Source organism: Acanthochromis polyacanthus, chromosome 22, assembly GCF_021347895.1.
Source record: "Acanthochromis polyacanthus isolate Apoly-LR-REF ecotype Palm Island chromosome 22, KAUST_Apoly_ChrSc, whole genome shotgun sequence".
Taxonomy (NCBI): Eukaryota; Metazoa; Chordata; class Actinopteri; family Pomacentridae; genus Acanthochromis; species Acanthochromis polyacanthus.
The window spans coordinates 20890541-20909552 of NC_067134.1; the positions used below are offsets into that span (position 1 = coordinate 20890541).

Consider the following 19012-nt stretch of genomic DNA (forward strand, 5'->3'; position numbering starts at 1 on the left):
TGTAACACACACAAAGCGCAGCATCAGTATGATTCTATTCTACAATTTAAAGCCTCACAGTCCTTCAGACTTTTTGGATTTTAAGCAGGAGGTGTCAGTAAGTTACCACAGGGAAAACTGGCTTGTGGCAGCCAAGCATTCATAGCAATGTCGCTTTTTGATCCTTCAATGTCGGCTCTTCATGTCATTGTGAAGCAGAATTCACCAAGCGTGGATTGTTCACCACTAATAGGGAACTTGAGCTGGGTTTAGATTGTCGTGGGACAGGTTAGTTTTACCCTACTGATGATGTGTTGTTGAAATAGTAGTGCGACATTCCCTTGAAGTGTGAGCCTCTTACAGCAGAGGAGGTGTACAGTCAGGCTCAAGTTAAGTTTATCTTTGAAACAACCAAAATTAGAGCATTTATCAGCACTAGAAACTGTGAGCCACCTTTAAAAAAAAAAAAACAATGTAAAAAGCACTTTGTTGGAAAGACCAATAAGAACTATGCATCGCCTGTGCACATGATATGGGCTGGATCCCATGCGCATCACGTGCGCAGGTGATGGACAGCAGCGGAGCGGAGGCATGCTTGTGTGTGCAGCGCATAGACTGTGAAGCAGAGGAGATATAACGGCAGAGTCAGGACTCCATTGGATTGGTGTGTGTGTGTGTGTGCGTTATTGACCACCTGTAAGTCGCTTTCACTGCCAGATTTGTGCTACACTTATTTCTTGTGTTTGATTATTATTATTTAAGTGTTAAGTATTTTAGTACTTTAAGACGCAACATTAACGTGTCTTTCCGTTACATCTGGTTGTTCGTGCGTTACTGCATTTATTTTGTGTTTTAAGCAGTATGGTACTGTGAATAAGTGTGTTACCTGTTAATCGCAGTGTGGTTATGTCGTGATGGATGGAGGCTGATAGGCATTCCTTTTCTCCTTTTAGAAGCACACAAAAATGTTGAGATACCTCTGTGGGGCCCCAAGGCTCCTGTATTGTACTGTGCTGTCAACATTTATTATTAAAGCATTCACTGCAGTTCGACTTCAGGGGTGTTCTTACCAACACACCAAGGCGACACCAGCCCAGCTGAACCAACACCTACCTCCAGTTGTAACACACTTGTTTCTTTTCCTTTTTGATGCATAATTTATGGCATAACACTACCAACAACATACAAAACACCTTTCTGAGTGTTCTCTACTTCTGTCTACGGTTGTGCTACTGTTATAGAGGCGCAGGATTTTATATTTCAGTGGGGGAAAAAAAGAGCCAACAGGGAGTAGAATGTGACAGGGGGGAACAAAACACACAGAAAACTGCTTAGAGTTAATGTCCACATGTAGAGCATCAGCACTGACACATACCCCAGGTCATATTTGGTAAAACTTGACTGATTAATTGCATATTTTCACAGATATCTCTGTCTGTCAAAGGCAGTAGAGGAGCTGAGTGAACAATCATTACATAGTTTGTCCTCCAGAGTGCAGTGATGACTTTGTTTTCAGATCTTCAACTATCCTGCTCACTACTACAAAAACATGTTCCTTATGCATATTTAAAGTCAGGCTCTACATAAAGTCTTTGTTGAATATAGATGTTAGTGTCATGCATGTCTCTCAGCTACACGTCTTGTTTTTAAACAGCTGTTATTACATCATCTTTACCTAAAGTCTGTAAGATTTCTGTAACCAGGGCATGGAAAGCAGGGAAGAACTCTTCATGCTGCTTCACTTTGGTGATGATGCTACAAAACAAGAGAACAATTAATCATTTAGCAGTCTGGTTTAGAGTTGCTCCACAGAACAACATCCCTTAGCTGCTGGTGTCTGACACTCCAAACAATATGTACGAGTTCTGTACATGTGAACCTGTCAATGTCAGCGTCTCCAAGCAGATTATGGAGTCCTGCGGTGTGTTCAGTGGAAGAGACCAGTCTGGACACCTGGTTCACCACCTCAGCAGGAGAAACTCTGCCGTCTGAAAGAAAGTCATAAAAAAATTCACTGAGCATTTTCAGTCCTGTTATAGGAGTTTCAGGCTGATTTCTCCATGCTTTACCCTTTTCCACAATAATGGAAGAGATCTGGAACCTCCCAAACTGCTTGCAGACTCCTTGGGGGTGAAAAATAATCCTATAAATATCTAGTAGTATGTGTAATTCCTCATTATATTCAAATCCCATAGTGTGTATGTGAAGTTTCCTCTTACATGTGTGACAACTTAATTTCAAAATCCACTAGGAACAGAAGTCATTTAATTCCTTCCTAATTACTGTAACTATATCCAAATTCAAGGACGGAACAGGTTACCTAGGTCCAGAACATCTCTGAGGTTCTTCATAGCGTTGGTCATCTCCCCCAGTCGGGTGTAGACTTCGTTCATTCGTGGGTAGACCCCGCTGAGAGACGTGACGTCAAACAGCTTCTGGAAATGAGACACCATGGAGCCCAGAGTGTGTGGAGTGGGGCTCCTGAGGGCCTGGCAGGACAAATACCAAAGCAGAAAACACGTTTTAACGAGCAGGTTTTACTGGAATCTGGGAGGATAGCTGCCATGGAGACCCAGTATTAACTGTTGGTGTGATTTGTGCAACTGAACATACATTTAAAATCTAACTTCTACCTTCTGATCATCAGTAGAGGTGGTTTCCAGCATGGTGTCCACAAGCAACATCATGTCCTCAACCTTCACTTCTTCAGCAGCGTTATGGACGCCCTCACACAGCTGCCAGGGCATCAGTCTGGCAGAAAGTTTATTTAAACTGCGCTGAAGATCCTAAACACAATCACACAGTAGATTTCCATTAAGCCCAAAGGAGAGCGTCACCATCAATGAAAGAGAAAAACTAAACCAATCAGGTTCAATGCAATAAAAGAAAATAATATAAACATGAGTATCAGCAAAACAACACTGCTATTCAAGGCAGAGAGCAGCAATGAAGCTGAGAGAAGGATGGTTTAAATGCAGGGAAGCAAACAGAGAGAAAGAATCACAACATCATTCTAAAAAAATCCTCATAAAAGGGGAAAGCTTAGCATCTTCAAAAATGTGTTTCAAACTTTCATCCACCAATTTAACTAAATTTTGGAATATTTACATTTAGAAATGAATTGCATTTCAGTTGGTTTTGTTGACTTTTTCTCTCTAATCTATTTTGGGGAGGTCATTACTTTAAGATCTCTAGTGCCTTGTGAAGATTTCTGTTCTAAATTTGCACTATATGAACCAACAGAATAGGAATGAATAGATTAGAACAGGACGAAAACATCTTCTAGACTTCTTAGAGGCAAATATAGTACGTCCCATCAACTATATCTGTGGTTTAGGATAGTCAAGTGTGCAGGTAGTTGAGGTTTACCTTCAGTAGATGGAGCTGCTGGGCCCAGGCCTCCAGTGTGGGGAGCAGAGCCTGGAAGTCAGCCAGCTCCTGGTCAGCTGTAGAGGGTTTCTGTCTGTGGAGTCTTAACGGAGCCGTGGGATCCATCACAACTGCATTGATCTCATTCAGCAGCTGGAATTATGTGGAAGAAAGTGCAGAAAAACAAACCTATCAGTTCCATCTGAGAAAGCAGATTTCAATAAAGATTTAAGGCAGCAGCAGAATGGAAACACTCAGCTGAGAACACTCACAGGATTACGTGGAAACTACACTTACATTATGATAGTGGGAACACAACCTGGTTTTCCTGGAGCGGTCACTGATGTTTTCACTAATCTCAGTTGCGTTGTCTTCTTTAGGCAATCTGCAAAGATGATTGGTTCAAGGCAAGATGAACACCTGGAGACCTGAACTGATTCTTAAGAGTTCATCCCTTTACTCAGTGTGATGAAGACGGGTACAGAAACCATGTGACGGATACTTCTGTCTGACAGGCTCAGTAAAACTTCACGTCAGGTCACAAATTTTATGGTAAATGATACATTAATATGAAGAAACATGTGCATTTCTACTACAGGAAGGAGGAACCAGGGTAAGTTATGGAGGGATGCACCAACCAACTGACTGAAAAAAGTCAGTCTCTCAACACTGTAATCACTTTTTTATTGATACAATTTAAAAAAACGGACATTTCCCCCATAAGAAGCCACATCGATCAGACACAAAATTTGTCTTTTTTGCATTTACACCCAGAAAGGTAGTGTATATAAACAGACAATCACAAAAATGAACTTGGCACCAGAAGCAATCCACACACACACACACTCCTTCCATCTTTATTATATAGTCTATTTTAATGCAGTTCATAGTAAATACTGAGTGTTAAACCATGATAATATGAAGCAACACCACTGTTCAATGAGATGTAGATTTTGGATAATAATCTACATTACAGTTATTTTCTGGTGAACATGAAGGCAGCCCATGTAGAAGAGACACAAACATGATTCTGGTACCAGTGCAGTCATCACACAGAAATACAGAGGCCTCCAAAGTCAAACTCTCAGTAGCTTTTTAGAGTACACTTATAAAGGTCCCTACCTCGTATTACTGTGTCTGTTTAAGTCCTCCAAATGTCGCAGTTTGTGTCTGTAGAACTTTACTCCCTTAACCATGCGAAACCTAAATGAGAAAATAGGTTTTCACCTCTGAGACACTGCTGTTGGAGGCCCCTGATGCAGAAATGACAGGATTTTCTTTTTTTTGGCATTTTAGTACGTTTTTAGCAAAGTGTTGTAATACTGAAACACTGTTCTGCCCTAATCCTACTATATTTTCTTTACTTTTCCAAATAAGTCACATTTGGATTATAAAATCAATTCTAATGTGGTCTAAAATCAAAATGTTAATAAAGAAAAGCCACTTAGAAGTCAGCTACAGCATGTCCTCCATATGTGAACATGTCAGAAGTGAAGTGTCTCCGTGTAGTTTTGACTCACCTAGATTAGTAAAATTGCAACACAGACACAAGCTCAACAATCTAATTTGATGAATGTATCGCAATAATCAGAAAACAATATCTAAGGCATTTTATTCACTTAAATCTTGACATTTACAGTCCAATAAAACAAAGAGATGACTTTGAGGCAAAGTTTGAAGCTGTGTTGTGTGAGTTCATGGCTCACTGGCTGGATCAGTGTACGTATTTACAGTCTAATATCATCACAAGACTGAACTACAGAACCCACTCAACATGTACATGCAGTATTTAAAAGATTAAAATATATTCCATTAATAGAACTGATTAAACACAGATAAATATATTGTATCTAATGTTTTTAACTGTGGGCCTCTTAACATCCACACACTTTATGGAGTTTCTGTAAAGGGAAAATCCAAATGCAAAAGCTTATAACAGACGACCTGTGGCACTAAAATGCATGAACCAGACTTAATTTGGGAGGTAACATTTTCCAGTTCCTGACAATGTGTTTGCTTAGCATGAACACTGGCAGCACAGAGGCAGATGAACATTCATACACACCTCGTCTCCAGCTCTTTCTTCAGGTTCTCCACTTCCCTCTTCAGCTCTTCTACCTCAGATTTGCTTTCCTTTTGCTGCTCCTGGTATGCCTTGGAAGTAAAGAAATAACATTACTTTCTGTTTGAGCAACACTCAGTTCTGGAAATTAAAGGCTGAAGTTACCTTGAGAATAGTTTTGAAAGACGGACTAACACTGATGGGTGTCTTCTTAGATCGTGTTGGATCAGACTTTTTTGACCCTTGTGATTCTCCTTTGACAGATCTGTGATGAAAACAGGAAAATCAGCAGAATTAGACTGAACACAGTATAACAACGTGATTGGTCCACATGGTTCATGAGAGCCAGCACCAATGCAGCTATTTCAACTGAGATCTTTTGCTTTAGATTAACCAGATGAGAAGAGCTTGCTGCAGTTATTTGATCATAAGATGATCTACTACTCCAGTGTCACACAAAGAAAGAAGACAGGAGATATATGTTGATGAATTTAATTCATAATAAGAACCTGGACTGATGTTTGAACGTGTGAAGAGGGAATTTAAGTCCTCTGAGCAACCACAGTTAGAGAAAATATTCTCATTGTGAAAAGAAAAAAAACTTTTTTTTTATAAACTAATTCAATACATTTGTGGCCAGCTCCAAAATAAATGAACATTATGCTACTGATTGATTTACATTTATCACAATTTAGAGACGAGGAGGGAGAAATTTAAGTAGCATGACCTTAGAATAATAAAGATTAGAACATTTTTGAACTGAATTAACCTGTCTCTGCTATTCACTAAAAAACTATGAATACGGGAACGTGCAGTCTTATTTATCTTATCAGGCAGCACGTCACTGATAAGCCGTTCTTAATACAGATTCAGAATCCTGACAGAAGTAATCCACAAATTTGGTGAGAACCTTATCACTGTCTAGAAAGATAGAAAGGAAACTTTAAAGGGGTGTGTGGACTCAAAATGTGGGATGCCTTCTCTCACAGAATGTCTAAAGAATAGTCCAAGTTGGATGCACTTTAAGCTTAATTCAAGAAATTTGCTGTCTAAATAAATATTATTCATGCACTTTTACACATCAGGTAGCAAACATGCTATTCAGCAATGCTCAGGTAAAAGGTAGGACACCTGGAAACTTATGTATTTAATCGAAATACTCGGGACTTTGAGGGACTTTTGAGAGCATGTTATACATCATCAGTCCACTTGTCTGTTTGGTAGGAACTAAGACGCCACACCACAGCTCTGCCAATTTTTAATGTATCATTGTAGAGCGTGTAGACAGACATTGGGAGTAGTGTTACCTGAGCTCATCCAGCAGCTGAGACATCTTGGTCTCATAGAAGTCGATCACATCCAGCACCCTGCAGACACAACAACAGTGAACTCAGCACACCTCCAGTTGATGTTAACTTCTGATTTAAACTATTCCTGAACAATGTCAACCTCAAAACTCCTGAAATACACAACATTGGAGGTCTACTGTGCACCACAACAAATAAAAAGGTTTTGTGAGCTTATATGAGCTTTTGCACGTAACAGTCCTTACTGCTGATCTGCAGCTGAGCTCTGCACGCTGACTTTCTTGCAGATGTTCTGGAAAGTTTGATTCCGTCGAGCAGATCGTCGCTCTTCTTCTTTGATGGCGAAATAAAGTTTCCTCTGAAGCTGAGCTGCTTCCTCCTTCTGTTTTGACAGCTTCTGCTCCAGAACATGACACCGTTTCTGAAAAGATTAAATGATCCGTTTCAGTATTTAAATCAGGCATTCCTGAATGGTGAATAGTAAATAAACATGCTGACATGCTACATTTACGTATACAAGTGTGCAACCTGATTATCATGTGCTGATAACAATCTTCACTCAACCACCACTCTACTCAAAATGTAGCTCCTTTTGACTTCTTCCTTTTCCCCAAACCGCATATCAAAGCTGAAGTTGTTGAGAAGAAGCAGATGGTGCTTGACATGCATACAGAACTGGACTTTAACGGACCATTACAGCATTATAGGAGTGCTGGAAGCTGCACAAGGACACTACTTTGCACTGGTCAAATTTCAGTTTTCCCTTGCTTGTGACTGCATTTTCATCCTCATGCTTTATCAGACCTCCTTGGACATCTTCTTGATGCAATGCTGTTTTGCTTTTTCCTTCGCATGTGTGTGTGGGATCTTTCTATAGGGCTGTAGGGTTTTGATGCTGATAACAAGCTACAAACTGAATGAAACAAACAGCATCGAAGGGAAAAACAAGATGGAGCAATAATGAGCAACCGACCAGCAATGAGTTTTTGTTGCAGAGCTTCAGATTTTACTTGTTTCCACATACAAAAAATACACAGCTCACCAAAACCAGCAGAATAAAGAAGTCACCAAGGTGCAGTGGATTATGGCCGATTGTGACCTCCTCCTTCTCACACTGTACTGGTTGCTCACCTGGCCTTCATTCAGAGTCTCCTCCCACCACAGTGACACAACTGTGACCAGCCCACACTCACATTTAAAACACACATATAAATAATTTAACACTATTTACACTTAAAATACACAATGCAAATAACTACAGAAAACACATAATAAACTAAAGAAATACTAAACAAAAATAGAACTCAGCAAAAACCCACCTATAACCCCTCCCCTTTCTGCTCTCTGATCCCTCAACTCAGCCTAATCAGGTAAGTGGTAGCTGCTGGCATCCAGTGGCCACATCCTCTTGTGTGCACTCCATCAAAACACGCCCCTGAAGTGGATCTCAGTGATTCGCATGCTTGCCAGTTCCCTCACAGGAGCCATACTTAAAAATGAGACAAAACAGTGCTGAGTGAATAACACACCTGTGCATCTTGTTTCTCCTGCTGCAGCTGCTGAGTGTGGCTGTGTTGCTGTGCAGCTTTGCCAAGGTACCGGTCCTCCAGGTCCTGGACTCTGGTCTTCACCTCGTCCAGCAGTCCCTCCAGCTCCGTGACCCTCTGAGACTGCTGAGCCGATCGACTCATGTGCTGCTGAACCTCCTGTCTAACAACACATACACAGAGAGAGAAAAAACAACAGTGTAAATGCTTGTTTCTGTCCTGTTTCAACATATTTCTGTAAAGAAATGGTTTCCAACTTCGAAGAAAACTTTCACTGAGTTGAGGCTTTTAAAACAGCAGATTGATAGTTTTTAAATAAAAGAAATGTTTTGGCCTCTGCACACTTTAGACCATGTAGTGTGTCTCTGGCTGGTGAATGTCTATTACTTTTGATATAACACAACAGCAGCTTTATAAATAATGCATTTCATTCAGCAAAATGTTGTGTTCAGTAAAAACTCAAGGGTTACAGTTGGTTGCTTTCCATTTTCTGTCATACCTGCACTGAGGACTGTATCATTGTGATCGTAATCTAATGCTGATGAGATTGGATGACAAGACGACAGGTGGTCCACACCATAATAGACATACATTATTAAACACCCACAGTAATGCATACAGCAGCCATGTGAACACTGAAAAAGACTCCCAGCTACTATTCCCCAGTTTGGCTTAAAATTGCTCCACATGACACATTCCAGCAGGACGACATTTTTGGTGATGAGACTCCAACGCTGGAATCCTAAAAGAGACGGTGTAAGAGCTGTCATTAAAGACAAATATACTGGCTGATATATACACATTAGGTAATGTCAGGATACCAGGAATGTCGTAGTTGGTACCAACACCACAGAAATGCTACGATTTTCAATACCACAGAAAAAAAAAAAAGAACTTAACGTTTTTCAATATCGATTCCAGAAACGGAAAACTCTTGGGATGGAGCACCGTCTTTCCTACTAATTTCAACCTAATATGCAGATCTACGCATAGGTCTACATAACTGTTTGTTAATATTTTATGTGACAGCATTACAAGCAAGTAACTGGTGTGATGTTAATTATGTCACAATAGCAATTAATTAGCCCTAATAGGTATATTGCATACTCCTAATAATACACTACATTTGAGAGCTCTCTCCAATCAAGGCATTTCAAATTTGCGGTTCTCAATGATAAATTAGGACTTGCATGGTTTTCCCACCAAAAAAGTGAAATGAAATGAAATGAAAAATTCTTAAAATCACATCAAGAGTTGCATATCACACTTTTTTAAAGCTGTTTTTGAAACTTCTAGGTCAGTAAAATATGTACGAGTACCTTACAACTGCTATTTATCCTGCTTTGTTAATCACTGGGAGCGATTATGTCCCTGCTTTTGGACAAAATGTGACAGCTAGAAATGATTCAGGAAGCTTTTAGTGCAGTGAGGTGTTTCCAGGTTTCAATGCTGGACTTACTTGAGTTGGTTGTTGGACCTGACGAGCTCCTGGATGAGAGCCTGTCTCCTCTCGGAGTCTGTCAGCATCGTCCTCAGTGTCGTCCTCACCTCACCAGCTGACTTCTTGTCCAGCAGGACTAAATCTGAAGATGAATGAAGAGCAATACCACCAAGCCATCACTAATAAAAAATAGTTATATTATACAGCTCAAAAAACAAAGCATCCGCAAACGTCTAAACAACATAAATTACTACCTTCAAACAGATCATCTTTTCATCCCTCATTGAAAAACTAACATTTTGCCATCAAATTAGATCTACCTGTACTTACCTGAATGGTTCTTATTCTCCACAGGATCGGCAAAAAACACGGGTTTAAAACCATGATGCTGCAGAAGTCTGTTCACATCATCCCATTCAACCTGCTCCTGCTGCAACAAAGACATAAACAATGAATTTCAGTATTTTAGGTTTCAATTAACTATACATCTACTGCAAATATGTGAGGTTTTAGCTCTACCTGAAACTGCCTGTAGGTCCACAGATACACATATGTCCTATTTCTTGACTGTAAAAACTGTGCAATCCTGGTGTCCATGTCTATTCTCAACAATCTTCCACTCAAAGCATCACTAGTTCTAACTTTTGCAGCACTTGGGTGTCTTTCTTGAATGATCTAGCGGTCGTCAAAACCAGCTAATGATCAGGTTTCTGCAGCCTCCTCAGCTAAGAGGAGCTGCCACTTCTGAAGCCTGACAATGAATGAAAAGCGATACACTCATGCATGATCTCTATGACACCAATCCCCTTCAAACACAAGCCTCCGTGGCATCTAATGAACATCGCTATAATGCAGATAGAACTTTAATTGTGAAAAACCTAGCATCAGATATACAGAAAACATAACCACAACATGAGAATAAATACAATGCCTAATAGAATATGTATAGATAAGATACATTAGTTAAAACAGAAGTTAAAATACAACCAAAATAGAAAAGTAAGAAGTAAAAATTCCACTGATAGTGAAGTATTGCGTATTCTAATGAAATATTGCACAAAATAATGAAATATTGCGTGAGAAACTGATATTGACACTAGTAAGAAAGTAATGCAAAATGCATTGATATTATGAAGCTGTCCTTCATGCAGATAATACTGTTAAATGTCAGATGTGACTTACCTGCTCCATTTCACACCACTGCAGAAAATAAAAAAGCACAGTGTTAATGTCTCGAAGAAGGTTTTCCTGGAATTGACCAAACTTGACGCTGAACTCCATTATAAAATCTGGCAATTTAACTTTCATTGACTGTCAGTAACAACATGACAGTGGATCTTGGGGTTTTTCAGGTCAATTCGGCATGCAAATCACCAAGTAAACTCCAGTAGAAATACAATAAACCTGACATATTTTCAAATGAGCTCTGCGTCAACAATGCCCTCCAAATTAGCAGAAACCAGTTTCTCCACTTGTAACGTAAATGAGCAATTTTTAATTCGTACATCTACCCGTACATATCGTTTCTGTACAGTTTATTTAATCAAATTAGATAAACATTAGCATTATTAAGCTAACAGCTTGGTGAAGAGACGCTTTCAGAGCAAAGGTGTGTGTTTTAAAACGACTTTCTCCGGTGTTTAAACACCGACGGTAACAGACAATAACACACCTGAATGGGCTAGCTTAAGTAGCTAGCGAAGCGAGCGTTACCAGTAAAGACTAATTTCTCACTCTTAGTGGACTGTAAAATGTAAAATTCAGTGTAAATTATGGGATAAGTTACCAGTTTTTGATACTGTCGTCACAAGCTGTCTGTTTTTTCGACGCTTCCAAACACCAGATATGCGTCTTCCGCGATTCAAACAAGTGTGCGGTGACGTTTTCGAGGTGAACCAATAGGAGGTGGTGGTTTGAGTTTTTTCACCAATCAGATTAGAGAAGGTCGGAGCACAACTGTTGCTGTATTCAACAAGCGGGACCAGAAGATGGCAGTAAAATGACTCAATGCAGAAACAATAACAGTGAATGTTTTTTATGAAACATATTTCTGCTCAGACTGCAGTGGTCATCTGCAATTTTGGACCAGTTTGTCTTTATATTTCTAATTTTATGAGCCTTTTCTTTTATGGATTCATTTTTTTATTAATACTGATTTATATAGCAACATTGTTTTTCAATTTATTTGTTCTTCTTTATATTTCCATTTTCATTTTATTATTCTTTTATTGATTTGTTTTTGTAATTTGGCATTCTCACTACTCCATACATTTACTATAATTTAACTCCCCAAACAACAGGCAATATATCACATGATGTACATGTCAACATTTGCAGCTGCATTAGAATCAGCAAAATTTTCATTATCTTTAAAAAAATATATGTACATTACAGATTCAGAAGAACTCATGATAAAAGTGAAATTCTTGTTGTTGGGTTGCAAGACATTGCAAGTCCATTGTGTGGTCTTTCTTTAGACGTGAAATTTATTCTATAATTCCATTTGCAGTGATCTCCAAAGCACAACTGGGAAAACTTTAAATGAATTATAAATCTGGCTCTGCATGATGTCTGACATTTCTTTTGACTGTCTGCTGTCAGTGTAGTATCCACATGCCTGCCTGCCTCCTTGTGTGGGAGAGCGCAGATTTCATAGATCCAGAAAGGAAAGGTCATCGTCATTTAATATCGGTGAGATGGGAGCGAAGAGTCTGGCTACTCACTGTGTCCCTGCATACATCAACTCCGCTGAGCAGAAAATTAAAATGGAAATTCGGGCCTTGAACGGAGTCGAGGGTCCCATTGACCTGTGCTGTATGATTTATGGCAGGTGATTACATCATCTCGATGCTGCCTGGACCACTGAGTTCAGGCAATGCTCCAACCCATGAGCATTCATTTCAAAATACGCAGTTTAGAATACAGAGTTTGACCCTCTTGTTACCGATTATTAGTCACTGATATATAATAGAAGTCCTTCATTAAACAATGTAAGACAATATTTGCCTAGACATATGTGACACTAACATGTTAGATTCATGTCTAAATCTTGGGTTTTGCAGGAAGTGGACCTGTTGATGTCCTGGTTGTTGCCCACTTCTGGTTGTGTCCACTATCTGAAACAATGAATGCAGAGTAATGTGCCTGTTTGTTCATGTGGCAAAGCAGCAGTAACTTCATTTAACACTGGATTAGTCAGGATCCACTGCAAATACTAATATCTGACAGGTTGAATCCAGGTTTACGTGGTCGAATTATTTGTAATAAAGCTTCTTTGAATGAAGCCTGAGTTCTGTCAGAGCTTCCAGAACATTTTCATAAAGATCTCTATCATTATGTATTGAAATTACACTTATAGTTAGAGGACTGGAGGTAAAGTTTTTACAAAACCAGATAAACTTGGTCATTTTTTACTCTAAATGGGACCAAAGTTTATGAAATGATCATTATGCGATATTGAAGGAGACTTAAAACTTGCAACTGAGAACAAGTTTGTACAACATCACTGTGAAACTATGGTTGGAGCATTTTTCTGACCATCTGCTGAGTGCTGACGTACTGTATGTACATTAAGTTCATGCAGAGGCCCATTAAGTGGTTAATGGGGCTTGATTGGTGGAGAAACGAGCTGCAACAAATGAGGAGACGTCCTAATGGATGGTCAACTTCAGCCGCTGACAGGGAGCTATCATTTATCTCACTGAAATGAGCAATTTATTCACTTGTAAAACTTATCAAGTTGGACTAAACGTGATGTTAGCATTTTGTGCTGTTCCCCGACAAAGGACAAATCCCATGTGCAGATCAAGCTAACAATGAATATATTCCAGTGACAAGTTGTATCGGAGCCTGATATATGTTAATAACAAACAAATGAGCCACAGTTTTTATGAGTATTTTCAGCTTGAACAAACAAAAATAGTCAGTGGAAGCTCTCGAGTGTCACTAAAATATCAAGCACCACAGTTTTCAAGATTGGCTGCAGATGAAAAAGTTAGCACTCACATGACAAAGTTCAATAGACTGTCAATCCATATTGACAGCTATAGATTAAATTTACTTGTACAAATCAACAATACTTTTTCCCCTATGTAACATATAAAAATTATTTATACAAATATTTGTGCAAATCTTTCATTTGCTCACAAAATGTCACATAAGAAGCTATAGATCTCCTGACAAATTCAAAAAATTCAACCCATTTGTTCAGGTATTTTTACATATTCAAATTCAAATTTATCTGATTTGAACGTATTCACACATTCAGATGCAGTGATACACAGCTCTAACACTTGTGACCTTAATTTCCTTAGATGGCAATTTTGCCATGAACAAATCCATAACAGAATAATACAGTACAATGGCATCTTTAATCTCGGATGAAGCTGGCTCATTACGGGCTTTGCATGAAGGGAAAAGGATTTTAAATTCTGTTCTAGATTACACTGGGAGCCAACAAAAAGATCCTCAAATACAAGAAGGGTCTGTGAGTTAAAGGACAAATCCAAAAATGACACCTGAATCTGCACTTGGGTGTGGTCTCAGTGTAAGGTATGAAATTGCCAGCATGACTTGGAAATTACAAGCAAAGTTATTATAAAGTACTTGAGGAGAAGAATTAAAGGCCAAAGTCTGTCAGAGTCTTAGTCCAGCAGCGTAATTTGCAGATAAACTGGGGGAGATGGAGAGCCGTTTTCACTAAGCTCACTTCACCTTGAAGCTCTCCTTTCTCTCTTTATTTTAGCCGAGCTCTATCAGCTCAAATTCCACCGCCAGGAAATCAGCTTCAAAACTTCGCTCTTGTTCTATGGAGGAGGTGGATGGAGCCAGCAAATAAAGTGTCAGTATAGAAAGGCCTGTCTTTTTTTTTTTTTTTTTTTTAGGGGGTCTGGCTGCTCCCTGGTGATGCCGAGCGGACAGGTAATCCACAGTGCGATTACGGGGCTCTCATGTTGCACAGGTGCCGGTGGCTGATATGACACAAAGTAATGGGCCTCTAACAGCTCATGTGGAGATGGTGGTCAAGACAGCTTTAGATGGCAGCAGATAAACAGCGGCGGCTTGGCATCATGTCAACAACAACAAAAGCGTTGCAGCATTTCCTTAATGCTGCTATATTTGACAATATACATTCACTATTATGGGCTGTTTGCACAGGGAGAGGCAGTAAAGCTGTTTTTTGTAATGTTGCTTAAATTAACAATAAATGTATTCGCTTTTGTCACATTATCAATATTTGTGAGAAATGATAGGGGTGCATGATATGAATTGTGCCTATGAGAGGGTATTTTTCAAGATGATTACAATGCAACCAAGTTACTGAGTTAATTAGTTGTACACTATTGGTAAAAAGTTTGGGGTCACCAAGGCAATTGAATGTTGTCCATGAAAACTCTCACCTTTATCCATGTGCTAACATAACTGCACAAGGGTTTTCTAATCATCAGTGAGCCTTTCAACACCATTAGCTAACACAAAGTAGCATTAGAACACAGGAGTGATGGTTTCTGGAAATGTTCCTCTGTACCCCTATGGAGATATTCCATTAAAATTTTCCAGCCAGAATAGTCATTTACCACATTAACAATGTCTAGACTAGATTTCTGATTAATTGAATGTTATCTTCATTGAAAAAAAATGACTTTATTTCAAAAATAAGGACATTTCTAGCTTACTGCAAACTTTTAAATGGTAGTGGATTTTATAAAAAAAAAAAAAGAATTGCATCACCTTACTGTAAATGCATTAATTCTATGTTCAACAGTAAAGTTTCTGCTCTTACATAAAATGAAAACAGTTCGGTTTTACTATATTTAAGATAAACAAAAGTACAATAAAGTGCAGGACGATATCATCACATTGCCATCTCTGTGCTTCACTATCAGCACTATGCATTCACTGTGGTAGTCCTGGCCAGACATGCGAAGCCAAACTAATTTATCTCGGTCTCATCTGACCAAAGAATGTGTCATCAGGCTTCTCTTCACACTCTTTAGGAAAGTTTCATCTTTCAGTCCTGCAATTTGCATAATCTGGCTGTTTTTCACAGCTGGGTTGGGACACTATTGCTGTTGTAGTCTAGTGAATCAGGATGTTTTTATTTAACAAAACTATGACCTCAAAGTCAAGGATTTCACTTGTAGAGGTGAATATTTCATACTGAAAAGATACATTTACAGAAAATCATTCCATTTGGATTCAGGTAAGATGATATTAGCTTTAAAAGCAAAGACAACCAAACAATATGACTGCAGTAGCATTTTATTAAATCTCTAGATCATTGACTCAATTTCTACATATTTTATTTTTAGATTTTTTTTCCATGCTTTACAGGTAGAGCTCATGCATTAGTCCCCACAGTGTTGCCTTACGATATGGAGCAAATCAATAAAAAAGTGCTTGAACACATCCAGAACTGGAGAATCTCCCCACTAGAGGGCCATCTTTTTCAATTTAAGCCCATTTTACTTCAGTCAAAAGAATGGAAGTCAATGGAGATAAGTCTCTGTTTAAAAAGTGCATATCCTGTACAAACACTACTTGTAGACCCCTCTGAAAAACCCTGAGGCGTCAAGCCTGGGGCCAGGAGCACTGAGACAGGAACAGTTTTGCACATGTTCAAAGTTAGGACATTTTTTCATCAATAAAATTAGAAACAGAAGAATGCACGATAAAATATAAAGGACAGAAACTTAATAAGTTAAAATTTTACAGCAAAATAAAGATTTTCCAAAATTAAAAAGTTAGAATTTTGAGTAAAAATATGTACACAACCAAGACATTAAACGCATGCTGCATCCAGACGTGAATAACTCTGCTATAGAGGAATACAAATGATTTTGGATTCGGTCTTGTTTGGTTTTCAAAGAGTAGAACATTACACACAGCTATAAAGCCGAAAGCTTTGAGACAAAAAGGTTTGTAGAGGCAGATTACAGTTGCCAAACAACATTTGGATTTCTGGAAAAACACAGAAGAGACCAAGAATTTTGAAGGCTTGACAGATGCTGACATCATCTTTGGTGAGTTTTTACTGGCGATAAGAAACACCAGCTACAATGATGCATCCAAAACCAAGACATGTCCTGGTTCAGCTTTTTACTGCAGTTATCATGTATGGACTATCATTTTTGGAAATATTTTTAAATTTTGGGTTATGGGGTATTTCTTTAACAATATGTGTTTTGTGTAGAAACCAAAGAGCTTGAAGCTCAGAATCAGACATATAGTAGACAATTCAGAAGAGTTGGAGTTGGTTTGATGTTTCCATTTGGCTTGATGAAAGTAAAAATATTATGAATAAAAGCAGTATTCTTGAAGAAAATTCACAAGTAAATTCAACTGCAGTTCTTCTGATGGCCACAAGGCAATAAAAAGATCTGATCTTATAAAAATGAAATTTACCAACTCCTCCCCCCATCAAAGCTGTCAGCATCTCATGAGTTCATACCACTAAGTTAAAAGTTACATTTTCTGTCTCTAGAAAAAGCTGCCAATTTTTAAAAACCATCTTCCAGAAACAGGCTACAATTCATGCACTGGATGTTTATCAGCGGTGGGTGAGGTTCATTTACAGGGGTGTTTACAGTGTAACCAAGGCCAAAGTTTATATAGTTTTCCATATTTAGATAAAGTTGCAAAGGCTGGCCTTAAAGTTTGTGGAACAACTGAATTTCAGATTTGCTGAAAAAGCAGGTAAAACACTTAATAAAACTGCAGGAGGAGTTTTTCACAACACTGATCATTTGAGCTCACAATACTAAACATAAATTGTCTTTTACTACATCGGACACTTCCTGTGAATTTGGTACACATGCAAAATGAATATATTCATATATTTTTTTGTTATAAATGCCACTTAACTAACATTGCTTCCATTCCCAGTATATTTTGTACCTTTGTCCTTGATAGAAAGTTGCATAACTGAATGAATAATGATCTTTTTTAACATATAGTGCTGGCTGATAGGGAGGAGCATGAGGCTATAAAAAGGAAATCCGTGGATTTTGACATCTGGATTTGTTGCCGCTTTCTTTCCAAGAACCCGCAGTAAAATCCATGACAATCCAACGGGAAATTATTTCTCCGCTGACGGTAAAAGTTCAACAGTTACCGAAACAACCAGCAGCAGCAGCAACTCAGGTGGTGAGTGCAAACTGGTCCTGCTCTATAGGTTTCTTCACCCAGGCGCCCAGTCCGGCCTTGTAGAAGGCTCTGAAGAGCGTCTGCTTGGAGGAGTGGTACTCCACCGCCGCCTGCTTGGCATCGTGGTAACTGTTGGGCCGCACCGTTCGGATCCTCAGGGTGGGAGCGAGCTGCAGAACATGGACACCAGGATTCATTTGCAGACATACAACAGTGAGGAAGGCCAAAAAAAGACTATGCTGACCTCAACCAAACTATTATTTCATTGAAATTTGCATTTTTTTCAGTCATGTTAGCTGCTTAAATGAAAATAAAATGGTGGTCAGGGTTGAAGACGTCCATTCAACCTTTATTGATGATAAAAGAACAGCTTTGGTTTTGGTTGTTTGCGTGCTTCTGAGGCATAATTATAAAGAGTTGCATCTTTAATAAGCAGGCACAGTTTTCTGCCTCACATGTCAACACAATATGTGACAGAGAAGCACAGTGTCAGTGTTTTACCTTGCAGTGCAGACGCATCCAGCGGCTGTACAGGGCATGTTTGCAGAGCCTGGACGGTCGACACAGATCATCTTTCCCCGTGGTGGCATTGATCACCTCCAAGCCCTGGTCTCCCACCGTCCAGTTCACGCTGAAGTTTGGTGCTTTTCCTGGCTGACGAGCCTCTGCGTTACTTATTCCTGTAAAACACATGATTGCAGTAAAAGTAGAACTCGAGTCTTTCTTTAACAAAACTGACTTTTTAACAAAACTGACATCCTGATGAGATTCTGCTGTCTGAAAGGAGTGACATAGAGCTATTTTCCAGCGAATTTCGCTGGATTTTGGTTGAATTGTTTGTGAATGTTCTTAAAGAAAATATTAGAAGTTTGATTGGTATATATGTAATCCTTTTAGATATTTTGGGAAGATTTTTACTCATTTTGAAAATATTTACAAGAATTTTCTTGCCAAATTTGGGGGATTTTTTTTTAAATCAAACTTTTAAGGAAAATTTTTAAGGAATTATTAGAATTTTCTAGAATTTTCTGCAAATTTTCAGAAATTTGGAGAATTTTTTTGCTAAATTTTTGGATTTTCTTCAGACAAGCACACAATATTTTTTGGTGCCCATAAACGAGGACAACAGGAGGGTTAACAAACTCAGAGGAAAGCCTCCTAC

At 38.8% G+C, this 19012-nt stretch overlaps 2 protein-coding genes across 5 annotated transcripts in view; both read right to left on the bottom strand.

Moving 5' to 3' along the window:
* The window catches only part of cep70 (centrosomal protein 70), an 11756-nt gene extending 158 nt beyond the window's left edge, over positions 1 to 11598 (bottom strand). The window contains exons 1-16 of one of the 2 annotated variants that reach the window (XM_022211281.2): positions 11492 to 11598; positions 10888 to 10905; positions 10036 to 10135; positions 9724 to 9847; positions 8247 to 8427; positions 6963 to 7138; positions 6718 to 6777; positions 5576 to 5675; positions 5414 to 5502; positions 4471 to 4551; positions 3646 to 3733; positions 3349 to 3501; positions 2613 to 2765; positions 2300 to 2468; positions 1859 to 1967; positions 1655 to 1734 (exon numbers count right to left, since the gene is read on the bottom strand). In XM_022211281.2, coding sequence (XP_022066973.1) covers positions 1655 to 1734; positions 1859 to 1967; positions 2300 to 2468; positions 2613 to 2765; positions 3349 to 3501; positions 3646 to 3733; positions 4471 to 4551; positions 5414 to 5502; positions 5576 to 5675; positions 6718 to 6777; positions 6963 to 7138; positions 8247 to 8427; positions 9724 to 9847; positions 10036 to 10135; positions 10888 to 10896 — 1672 coding nt within the window. In that variant the 5' untranslated portion in view covers positions 10897 to 10905; positions 11492 to 11598. The remainder of the gene's footprint in view (positions 1 to 1654; positions 1735 to 1858; positions 1968 to 2299; positions 2469 to 2612; positions 2766 to 3348; positions 3502 to 3645; positions 3734 to 4470; positions 4552 to 5413; positions 5503 to 5575; positions 5676 to 6717; positions 6778 to 6962; positions 7139 to 8246; positions 8428 to 9723; positions 9848 to 10035; positions 10136 to 10887; positions 10906 to 11491) is intronic. The other variant, XM_022211282.2, reaches the window with a different exon arrangement.
* Positions 11599 to 15950: 4352 nt separating this feature from the next.
* LOC110963101 (double-stranded RNA-specific editase 1-like) overlaps positions 15951 to 19012 on the bottom strand; it is a 61938-nt gene continuing 58876 nt past the window's right edge. For all 3 annotated transcript variants that reach the window (XM_051941828.1, XM_051941830.1, XM_051941829.1), the window contains 2 exons: positions 18352 to 18530; positions 15951 to 18020 (listed from right to left, as the gene is read on the bottom strand). In XM_051941828.1, the coding sequence (XP_051797788.1) occupies positions 17844 to 18020; positions 18352 to 18530 (356 nt within the window). In that variant the 3' untranslated portion in view covers positions 15951 to 17843. The remainder of the gene's footprint in view (positions 18021 to 18351; positions 18531 to 19012) is intronic.